The 12,270-nt window shown below is 41.3% G+C and overlaps 1 protein-coding gene across 1 annotated transcript in view; it reads right to left on the bottom strand.

The window, feature by feature from the left end:
• The window catches only part of HIBCH (3-hydroxyisobutyryl-CoA hydrolase), a 69,499-nt gene extending 57,866 nt beyond the window's left edge, over positions 1–11,633 (bottom strand). Inside the window, exons 1-6 of the mRNA XM_042438428.1 lie at positions 11,462–11,633; positions 6,389–6,431; positions 5,546–5,686; positions 4,546–4,630; positions 3,796–3,876; positions 1,782–1,834 (exon numbers count right to left, since the gene is read on the bottom strand). Of these exons, the coding sequence (XP_042294362.1) occupies positions 1,782–1,834; positions 3,796–3,876; positions 4,546–4,630; positions 5,546–5,686; positions 6,389–6,431; positions 11,462–11,616 (558 nt within the window). The 5' untranslated portion in view covers positions 11,617–11,633. The remainder of the gene's footprint in view (positions 1–1,781; positions 1,835–3,795; positions 3,877–4,545; positions 4,631–5,545; positions 5,687–6,388; positions 6,432–11,461) is intronic.
• Between the last annotated feature and the right edge of the window lie 637 nt (positions 11,634–12,270).

Raw genomic sequence — 12,270 nt, 5'->3', positions numbered from 1 at the left:
CCTGATATCACTGGCACCTTGACTTTCATGGCCTGATTGAGAGAACCAGGCTGAAGTAATTCAGACTGAGCATGGCCTAGGATTGCTTTGTTTGCCTTCCTTCTTCTCTACTTCTTCCTTCCTTCTTCTCTCCATGTTAAACTTGGTTGGTTGGCTCCAATCAGTCTGTGGAGTTCAACTACCTATCCTGCTATTTCTTGAGTTACAGCACACTTGGAATAACACCTGTCGGTCAAGGCAGGACAGCAGGACTTTCCTCACTATTGTGGAAAGAGAATGTTTGGTGCTGCACAGAGGGGAATACCTCTACTCAAAGGGTTTTGTTGCTGTTGTATGCCTTCAAGTCATTTCCAATTTATGGAGACCCTAAGGTGAACCTATCATGGAGTTTACTTGACAAAATTTGTTCAGAAGAGGTTTGTGATTGTCTTCTCCAGGGACTGAGAGAGTGTGACTTGCCCAAGGTCAACCAGTGTGTTTCACTGCTGAGCCGGAAATCGAACCCTGGTCTCTACAATCATAATCCAATGCTCAAAACCGCTACACCACTCTGTATGAGAGGAAAAAAATCCCCAGTCTTTTATAGCCACTATAAGGGGCTAAACAGTCAGGCAAAAAGAGGTGCTTTCAGGCTGACTTGAAGGTATGGTGTTTAGATGACACATGCCTTGAAGTCAACAAGAAAGTGCCCTCTAGGCGCCTTATGCAGAGAAAAGCCGTATCTAAAAGAAGCAGCTTGTTTCCGCTTCTTCCTGGCTTGAAGCCATATCATGAGGTCATGACATGAGCACTCCAGCTGCCTTGGGAGCCAGCAGTGCAGTTGGTGGGGTTTCAATGTGGCTTCAGAAAAGGTAGCTTCAAGCCACTTTTTCCTGCCCATCTGTTTCGCCCCACAGTTATACTTTCATAGAAGCAAAAACTTGATTACAGGCGGCTCTTTCATCACATCGTTGCAGTTCTAGGACCAGTGTCATCTGGAGTTATTTTTCCTTCTACCCATCTCTCAGAAGATACAGGAAGACTAATGTGTTTACTCTTGACTATCCCTGATGACACTCTGACCCTCCATTTCCAAAGCTTCCTTGCTGCAGTTTTCCTTCTTTTATACTTTTCCTCAGGACTTTCTCCCACCTACCTTTCCCTTAGGCTTCTGCTCTGTAGTACACTGTCTGCTCTACCTTCTCCCTCCAGCGACTCAGCCAAGTCTGCCTCAAAGGATGGATCTACAACGTAGAAATAATGCAGCTTGACACCATTTCAAGTGCTGTAGCTCCATCCTATGGTACCCTGGGATTTGCAGTTTTACAAGGTGTTTAACCTTCTCTGCCAACAAGTGCCGGTGCTTCAAAAAACTACAAATCCTAGGATTCTCCAGGATGGAACCATGACAGTAAAAGTAAAATCATTTCTACAGTGTAGATGCACCTCAAGCTTCTCTCTGTCTTAACATCTCTCTCTCTGTCAAGCACTAAAACTCTGTTGAGAAATAAAACTCCTATTCTTCCCTACTAAAATATTTTTCCCATCCCTAAGTCTATAAGGATGTTCTCCGCAGCCAAGGTGTGCTTACACTTCAGCACCAGGAGTGGAAAGTTAGGAGCATTTTCAGATTAAAAACATTCCTCAGAAAAGAGACTGTTTGGGAGCATGTCACAAACACTAAAAATGCCCATTTTATTAACAGTTTAGAAAGGCAATCTTTGAAACCACTACGGTTGATGCACCAACAGTTTTAAACTGAGATGAAATAAATTAGTGTCTTTTAAAAAAATTCTACTTACACCTCCCATCGTAATTCCATTAATAAGTGCCACATAGGGTTTCTGGCAGGTACCTGTCACAAATGGAACAACACATTTACAGGTTTAAAATAGTGCAATGCACATAGCTACACAAAATGACCTCTTATAGCCTTACAGCATAACATAAATGATTAGCAAGGTGACCAACAGATACTGCACTCATTCCATTCCAAATTCCAGAAAGAGTAGCCATATTTGTCAACTCTGACAAAGCCAACCAGGGGCTGCAATCTTGCAGATGAATTCATTTATTTATGTATTTTATATGCCACCTTTCTTGTGCAGTGAAATTCAAGGTGGCTCACAGAAGAAATAAGCAACAAATGCATATATACATATATCAGAAATCTGTCCATTTTTGAGGTGCTGTAAAACTCTGTTGTTGTTCCCCCGTTCTAAACAAAATATTTGTTGTTGTTTTAAATTCCACTCCATTTTAGTTTAATAAAACTCCTAAGACAGCTCACAACAATAATAATATCAAGAAAATTATAGCTGAAAAGTAAATCCAGAGAACAAAAACTGGCAGTATTAGTAAAAATAAAAATAAACCATTAAATTAAAATCAGCTTCAATCACGTATTGGAGACCTGGGTAAATAAAAAGGAGTTTATCTAGCACAGAGAGAATATAAGATTAAGTAGGAGGCCAGCCACCCTATGGACAATATTCCCTATGCTGAAACCATAACATATTAAAAGTATCATCATGCAGGACTAATGCAAGTGGTGGAAACCTGCTAAATCTTACTTAAAATAAATGACTTAAGGATAATTAAATAATTCGAGTAAAAGAAAACTGAATGCAAATAGTATTTGTTAGTATTAATATTCATCCCTCCTTATTTAACCAGCTGACTTCTTATCTTTCACAAGGCAGCTCGCCCAGGGCTGCCACTAGGTATACACATCAGAGTAACCATGACCAATTAACAAGTGTAGGGACCACAGCAATTGAGTAAACATGTTCCATTAGATCCTTATTTACAAACAAATATTTTCTAGTCTACATACTTTATATTCTCAAATGCACCCTCAATGAGCCCACCAAAAACTCAAGATGTAAAGCAAATCTAATATGAAACCAGTTTCTCCTTTGTCAGTTCTTCTTTAAATAAATTGAACAGCATTCCTCACCAAACAATAGAGGAATGACATCCCCCACCAAAGGAAAATGTGTGGCATGATTTAAGTTTCCTAAGGTGTCAGCCTTTGCTAAGGAAACAAAAATACTGAATATCAAAAATGTCAAAGCCAAGCCAAGCTTGTTAGGGTTAAGCTTTAAAATAGGTTAGCAAAATGTGCTTTTGTCTAACTATGCTTCCCTAAGAAATGAGAGTGACTCCAAAAACAATACAAGTAGCTTGTACTTCAAAACAAAAGTTTACTTATGGCTTTAATCTATATTTACATAGAAGCCATATCCTAATCTAGCTAGCAAATAGTTCAGGTAAAAGAAATATTTATCTCACCATCTTTCCAAAGAAAGTTGAGAGAGCAGGAAGATGGAAACACAACAGCTCAATTGAAAATATTTTGAGAGAATGTCAGTTAGTGCCAAAGGAGTGACCAAAGTCACATGGTTAGTTTGAATGAGAGAAGGGGGAGTTTGCATGCAGGAATTCCTTATCTATCTAAGGAGAGGGAAAGAGAATGCAAAATCTTCCAGCAAAATGATCATAGTTTTAAATCCAGTGTTTAGACCCAGAATGGGCAACTTGTGATCCCACAGCTCCATGGCCATTTAATCAATCAATCAATCAATTTACAGTGCTGGCTCTAATACAAAATGTAGCAGAATTCATGAACTTCTACAATGGTAGAAAAATGAATATGCAAACATTTCAGCTTCTCTCTTTGAAGATCTAGTTCAAACATAACCTGCATTAAATGTGGCATGGCATGCCTACTAATATGAAAGTTCAGGCCCTCATACCCACCCACCCACATACAATTTTGAAGCATATTGTACTTCCACTGACTGGCATACTGACCAATGGCATTGTTCAAGATATATTCTTCTCTGAAGAAGTCTTGTGCCAATCTATCTCCAGATCTTCCTGCTTCAGTGACAGCTAGTGGATAAAACAAGGAGTGTCAAAGGTGGTCACCACAACTTTTAATAGTGTGAAATACAAAGAACTTTGACTCTGCAATAAACTTTCATGATAAACATCAAAACATATCCTGGGCAGCAAATTAAACCTCAGTTCTGCACAAGTACTGGCATATTTTTTATATTGCAATTTGAAGAACTAAATGAATTGACCAAAGGAAGAAGGAGGGAAGCAATGATAACAAGTATGGTGTCATGATGAGAGAATCTAGGGAGATCTGCATTCCAATCCACACTAAGCCAGTAAAATTCACTAAGTGACCATGGGTCAGTCGCTTTTTCTCTCAGCCTGACCTGTCTCACAAAGTTTTGTAAAAATGAAAGGTAGGGAAGGCAGATTATAAACACAGCAAAGCAGGTAGTCCCAGCTTCTAGCTCCTGGGAGGCCAGTTGAAAGTGCTTTGTTTCTCTGGAAGCCAACACAGTGTAGTGGTTTGAGTGTTGGACTATGACTCTGGAGACCAGGGTTTGAATTCCCGCTCAACCAGTGATTCAAGGGCTTTATTGGGCTGTAGCATAGCATTTCTTTCCTTCAAACACAAACCAGAAACTTTCATTTGAGACACTCAATTCAGTTCATCTTTATTACAGTCATATACCAGCAAAGTTGAGAAACTCAATTCCTCACCTCTGATGTCACCCCCTGCACAAAAAGCTTTGTCTCCAACACCCTTTATGATTATTAGAAAAGTATCAGGATCTTGTTCCCATTTCTAAAAGAAACAAAGGAAAAGGTTATTTCAGACGAAATATGTGGTTACTTTTCCCCCCAGTTATGGAATATACAAGTCAGAGAACAATACAGATCCTGGTTGGATCTGAAGGGCCATGTTTCCCATACCTGCCTTACTGAGTCATTCATTTTTATAGATAGAGAGATGAACTACCACACCCAAAACTACAATATCACCTCAGGCTCTATGCTTGTCAACACTGTCAGTGCACACATTCTTCTGCCAGCACTCAAGTGGGGAAAGCAATTAAGAGATGTGGACCTGAAATTCCCAATGGTTCCACTTAACTAACAGCTAATGTCAGAAAGCATAGTCATGTCACATCTTCTTTCATTGAGTTCTCAGGCAAAAATGTACTTGGGCTATAAACTAGGCTTAACCACATGGAGAGAGAGGAGCAGAGCACTTTCACCTAGCTTCCCAGGAGCTAAGAACTGGGACTCAGCTGGCTCCCAGAAGCATCAGCTGAAAACAGAAAGGGGAGTTTCTATAGTATATAAAACAAAGCTGCACAACTGCCACACTAGCATATTTCAGAACACCATTTTAGCTGGTCTTTGGCCTCTGGGGGAGTTGGGGGGGGGTAGGAGCTTTGGGGAATACACCTAGGAGCCCCAAAAATAAATATGAGCTATGGGCCATATTTTGTCCACCCCTCCTTTTGCCCAGTGAGCAGTAAAATAATTCTCAAATGGGGGTAGGGGCTCCTCTTTGTTTTTCTGGGATGGGAGGAGGAGAAAGGAACACTGCAGACTGGATCAGGCCCAGATGAGGCAATGCTAGAGGTACCAATCACCACTCAGTCTCTGCCATAGGTCCATATTCCTGGGTCCTTTACTGTCTTCTTTCCTGGCATACAATGACTGCACTGGTAATTTAAATAAAATCACCAACCTTTAGCTGCGGATATATCTTTCTAATCATGGAAAGATTTAATGCATTCAGAGCCTTTGGTCTGTTCACTGTTATAACACCGGCACATCCTTTTTTCTCAAGCAGGACCTCAGCTGAAGAATCTGCAGTCCCAGACATTCTCTGCATGCAAAAAGAAAAACCACAATCATGACGACTAAACAAGCTAAAGGTGCTGACTGCAAGTTGGTTCATGACACTACAGAATGCATGTCACTCTCCAGGACAAGGATGGAAATTATGCAACCTTACAGATGCTGTTGAACTGCAACTCCCATCAGCCCTTGCAATGTTGAGTGATGGTAGGAGCTGTAGTTCAACAGAATCTGGAGGGCCTCACTGCCCCAAACCTTTGCACACCTAAAAGCTTTCATACATCCATGGAGCCTTGGTTGTTGTTGTGTGTCTTCAAGTCATTTCTAATGGTGACCCTAAGGCAACCCTTAGTTTTTCTTGTCAGACTTTGTTCAGGGAATCATCTGACCTTGCCTTCCTCTGAGGTTGAGAGAGTGTGACTTGCCCAAGTCAACCAGTGGATTTCCATGGCTGAATAAGATTTGAACCCTGGCCTCCAGAGTCATAGTCTAGTGCTCAAACTGCCACATCATGCTGGCTGGAGCCTTTATCACCTTGAAAAACAGATCGCCATAAGACTTCCCCCCCCCTTTTTTTTTTTTAATTTCAAAAGTAATTTCAGTTCCGGTTGCCATTTGAAAAGCACTGCCCCAAAGACCCTCTAGATTTGCAGATAACACTGCACCATTCTTTGTCATTTGGTTATTATAATTCAAACCCAATTTATATGAAGAAGGTCTTCATACTCACTAAATGTTGTATTATAACCTGAAGCCTGTTGAGTGACTTCAGCCTGAAAAGAAGAAGATCAAGGTCAGCCATATCTCTGCCACAGCCAAAGTAAATATTTAAACCTTTACACTACGTACTTTTCACAAACTTGTTTCTAATTACACACATTAACTCATGGTCCATATTTCAGTATGTCAAAACATGTTTCTCTTTTCATTTTTGTTCGTTCCCTTTGTCCTGCCCTAACTATTTGGCTTTTTTAGCTGGCTGTTGCACTTCAGTGCCATGCAGCATTGTTTTCTCTTTGTTTTGGAAACTCTACACTGCCTGTTTACACTATTTTTTTAGATTCATTAATAGTCACTCTGGTAGCAACTCTCCTGGACTGAAAACGGAAGCTAAGAACCATAAACCTTTGGGGATATAATATTTCACTGTTTTGAATTTGCTTTTTCTCCCCTGTGACAATCAGGGATAATCCTTAAATAGGGAGCAAAACACATTCTAGAACAAGTCCAGGGACATTTAGGCACAGCAAGGCCTCCAAACAGCTCAAGGTTGCCAAATTGCTTGCCTGTGAGAGAAATGCGAGCATCCCAAACTTATGCTCAGCGTTTACAATTTTCACTGCTTACAGTTTCTCAAAGATTCTATATGAGTGCTTGGAAATATGTCATATCTATTCTTATATTTCTTTAAACACGTTTAAACACGTTCTCCTTAGAGGGTACCATTTACTACATACAAGTTAAGGATTGAAAACATGGTGCCCTCAATATATTTTGCTCTACAATTCTTAAAAGCTCAGGCCATCCTGACAATGGTCAGGGGCTATGGGCGATGTAGTCAAAACATTTAGAAAACACAGTGTCTTGTCTGTTCTTTTAACTGATGTGCTTCAACTGATGTTGTGTTTTTAACTAATGTTATGTATTTGTTGGTCTGTTGTTGTTCCCCACCTCGAACCATGGGGTGAGGCAGGAAAGAAATAGATAGTATTATTACAATAATAATAATAATAAACAGAGGTTTAAAGGAAACAGATTTTTTTTCCTTCAGCAAAGATCTTTAAACAGAGGTTGGATTGACATCTTTCAGGAGTGCTGTAATTGTGCATTCCTATATGGCAGCGCTTTGGGTTAATTGGCCCTTGAAGCCCCTTCCAGTGCTAAGATTTTACGATTCTATGATTCAAGAAGGATGTAAAGTGTTTGCTTTCAGATTCAAAGAAGTGCACAGAGACAAAGATAACAATGAGATTCAATTGCTTTGCTGCACACTGGCAATATGGTCCAAAACACCCTGCAGAAACAATCCAGTTTGAGACCACTTTAACTATCCTGGATCAAGGCTAGGGAATTCTGGGCTCTGTAGTTTTGTGAGACATTTAGCCTTCTCTGTCAGAGAGCTCTAGTGCCACAAACAAACTACAATTCCCAGAAGTCCCTAGCACTGAGCCAGACAGGTAAAAGGGTCTCAAAATGGATTATTTCTGCAAGGTGTTTTGGACCTATGTCTTATAACTACAGTACCACCCAGTGTTAACTGAGAGCAATTCCATATGCATTAATGGCTAAATCCAATGGTTAATTCCAACTAAAAGTACGTAGATATGCTGAATCAATGGGGATCTGGCAAGTCAATACAGATGTAAACTTTAGTGATACAATGGGTCTACGATAGCATTTAGCACCATGAGGCAAGTGTTTCAACATACCACCTCACACTGATTCTTCGAGTTTGCAGAGTCCACCTTGAGACTTTACAGTCCTTACAAACCTGTGACTTCAGCATCCATGTGGGATGATTTCTGGACTTTTTGGTTTCTACCCCATCCCAGTGCCCCAGCTGATGAAGACTCCTGGAGGTTTCAAAAGCTCACTTTTTAAAGTAATAATTCAACAATCTAATTTATAAAAGTGTTACCGAACACTGTTCTTAACATTATATAAAAATCCAAATGTATAAGATATATTACATAAGTGATATATTTGGAAGAAATGTATGTAATGTGGACCAGCTTTCTGAAAACATGCACCATTTTTAGGACAAAGATATAAATTGACCCTCTTGTATTGTATTTTTCACACACCTTAACACAAATGCATTTGATAGTGTGTTCATAAACAGACTTTAAAATGATTTCCAGCCGAGTGGAAAGCATGCCACGTTGCAGGACAAGGACTCCAATGGCCTAGAAACAAAGTTGTGCCTATCTACTTGATCTCTCTTGATCTCACCCCACCCTTAACATACAGACAATGGACTATTATTTAACTTGACTTGGATCATGTTAATATGACTTAGTGCAAGTTAGCTTGTTTGACGAACAGGGCACTGGGCATTATATAAAGTGAGAACAAGTATTTGTCACTGCATGTATTGTATTGACATTTGTCAACATTCAGTCAAGCAAACAGTATCAAGCCAATTTTTTTTTACAAGAGCCACTTGTACCCAAAACTCAAAAAACAAGAATAGTCAAATCAAGTACCTAACACCTTTCCCATTCAGGCCTCTATTCACTTGGACTGAACCATGATCCCGTTGTTAACACTAACCATTGGGCCATAGAACCCTCTATGTGCCTCAATAGGAGGCTCTTAGGTAAATTTATGCAGGAGGCCATCCTTTGGTTCTCCACGCTGCTGCCACACTGCAGAATTAATGAGGTTTGCCACTGTGTTAATTGTCTTGGCTTCATCCTATAAGATTTGCAGTTTGTTGTGGCACCAGAGCTCTCTGACAGAGAAGGCTAAATATCCCACAAAACTACAAATCCCAGAATTCCACAGCATTAATTCTGCAATGCAGATACAGCCCCAATGTTTGGGACTTCCATCAACCCCACCTAGCATGGACAATGGCCTTCAGACCCACAGCAGTGATGATGAAGCAGCAGTTAAAAAGTGAGCTTTTCCCACTCTAAGGCTGCATCCACACTGCAGAAACAATCCAGTTTGAGACTGCTTAAACTGCACTGGCTCAATGCTAGGGAATTCTGGGAACTGGAGTTTTCTGAGACACTGTAGCCTTCTCTGTCAGAGAGCTCTGGTGCCACAATAAACTACAATTCTCAGGATTCCACATCACTGAACCAAGGCAGTTAAAGCGGTCTCAAACTGGATTATTTCTGCAGAGTGTTTTGGACCATGGTTTTTACTGCCATGGCTCAATGCTATGAAATTCTGGGACTTTTGTGAGCCATGGCAGTTAAAGTGGTATCAACCGGAATTATTTTTTAAAGTGCAGATGCTGCCTTGAAAAGGATGTTTATGGGTGAGGGGAGACTGTAAGAACTGTGCACCTGTCTACTTCAATGATGTGGTTCTCATCCAAGCAGATCAAGATGACCTTCATAAAAGACATGTAGCCCATCCACTCTGGTGACATTACTCTGGAACCACACCATGTTGTCTAGTGGGGCTTGCTCTTCCTGGACAATGGCTCTTCACCTGGATGAATGCTGCAGCAAGCCCTGGAGAAGAGCAGGAAGGGGACTGGTCCCCATTCACTGGCAACAACATCAGAGGGCAAAAGCATTAACGTGTGTGGAAAAGCAGAATACAAGAGAGGCGTGAAATGGGAGTGCCACCACATCTGATAATCCTGATGAGAATCTGTAATTAGAACAAGAGGATGCCATCAGAACTGAATACGGAGAAACGGAATGGTTCCCAATTGGCAAAGGAGTCAGGAAAGGCTGCATTCTGTCACCCTATTTATTCAACCTGTATGCTGAGAATATCATAAGAAGAGCATGTTTAGCCTCAGGAGGAGGAGGAGTGATGATAGGAGGAAGGAATATCAGCAATCTAAGATAGGCAGATGACACCATGCTACTAGAGGAAAACATTACAGACATGGAGCAATTAAACAACTATTTAAAAATACCAGACTATTAAAGAAGGTCAAAGAATAAAGTGCAACAGCAGACTTGATGATGAACATAAAGAAAACAAAAATAATGACCATGGAGATGGTACAAAAATTCAACCTAGACAATGAGGAAATCGCAGCAGTATTTTTACTCGTTCTTCTGTGCCCAATCCTGCTTTTATAATACATTCTGCATACAAGTTGAACAGTAAGATTGTTGATTCTAACTTTTCTGCTCAGTTGTATATCTTTGCATTTTAGATTTTTCCCCTCGTTCTTTCACAGCCGCCTTCCCCATTCTTAATCTTCTTCTGACTTCCTGGCTGCAATCCCAATTTCTATCAATGTTTAACCCCAGATATTATAACTCTGTTTACTTTTTCTATTTCCTCATTGTCTAGTTTGGATTTATGTAAGTTCTCTGTGGTCATTATTTTTTGTTTTATGTTCAACATTAAGCCTGCCTTTGCATTTTCCTCCTTCATCTTCCTTAGGAGATATCCCAGGTCTTTGAGGTTTTCAACTAGTATTGTGGTGTTGTCTGCATATCTGATATTGCTGATATTCCTTCCTCCTGTTTTCACTCCTCCTTCTTATGTGTCCAAGCTTGCTTTTCTTATAATGCGTTCTGCATACAAGTTGAACAGATAGGGTGAAAGGATACAGCACTGTCTGACACCTTTTTCAAATATTAATATTTAATATATTAATATATATAATACTGCTATTACAAATATTATATATATATACACACACACGCACACACATATATATATATACCGGTAATATTAGTATTACAAATGTTAATATTGCCTTATGGCAGGTGAGCCTATGGCTCCTGGGTCTGATGTGGCCCAAATTTTGTTCACTTCCCATCCTCCCATTAGTCTGATCTCTGATAGGTAGTGTGACAAGGTAACAGCTTTGCCTGACCCTTTTTCCAATTGGGAACCATTCTGTTTCTGGTCCATATTCTGCCCTTATAATAGCCTCTTGTCCTGAGTTCAGATTCCCCATCAGGACTATAGATGTGTTGCCACTCCCATGTCTTTCAGGGTGTTCTATGGCCTTCCATGATCTATGCAGCCAAAGGCAACAGAAGTGACATATTTTAAAGTGCAGTGTCGTAGTCATGGCGCCAGGGGGCAGCAGAGTTCAAGGCTGGCTGGCTGGCTCTCTCTCTTCCTCCTCCTCCCTCCCCCCTCCTTCTACCTGGGAAGCCTCAGCACCGGACCCGCGAAGACCCCCATCACTGCACTGGAGCCCAACACAAACACATGGGCAGAGGCTGGCTGACCGGCACGGCGCGTCCCGATGACGTCACCCACTCGCGCCGCCCGCAAGGAGACATCACGACATGGGAACATAGAGAGGGTGGGCTAGAGCAACCGGGGCAGAGCCGAAGAGATATAGACTCTACATTGTAGAGTGACGCGTGCGCCCACTTCTAGGAGTTTCAGGGTTCGCTTTGGGTTGGTTGGGTGTAAACTGAGTCTTAGCTCTCCCTCTGCCAGAAAGGGAGACTTGTTGCAGCCCATGAAAACCAATGGGCAAAGGCAGCCTCAAAGCATAAACTGGCACAGTGCAGCAGTGTGTAGAGAGCCAGGGTGGTGTAATAATGGCTTGAGAACTGCACTATAAGTGGGGATTGTGGTTGTTGTGTGACTTCACGTGGCTCCCAATGGCCCTTTTAAGAAATGTTGGACTTCAGCTCCCAGAAGCCTCAGCCACGTTGCCCAATAGTCTGGGATTCTGGGAGCTGTAGTCCAAAATCCCTTAAAAGGGCACAGCTTTGGGACCACACTATGGCATTCCTATCATAAGGTTTTATTGGCAAGGTTTCTTCAGAGGGGTTTTTGCCGTGGCTGTCCTCTGAGGCTGGGAGAGTGTGACTTCTTGCCCAAGGTCCCCCCCAGAGGGTTTCCATGGCTGAGCCAGGATTCGAACTCAGGTCTCCAAAGACCTAGTCCAATGGGGACTTTGAGGCTGTCTGGAGTTTATCACACTGGGGCTGATATTGG

Source organism: Sceloporus undulatus, chromosome 1 (genome assembly GCF_019175285.1).
Source record: "Sceloporus undulatus isolate JIND9_A2432 ecotype Alabama chromosome 1, SceUnd_v1.1, whole genome shotgun sequence".
Lineage (NCBI taxonomy): Eukaryota > Metazoa > Chordata > Lepidosauria > Squamata > Phrynosomatidae > Sceloporus > Sceloporus undulatus.
This window is presented reverse-complemented; position numbering and strand designations above follow the sequence as displayed.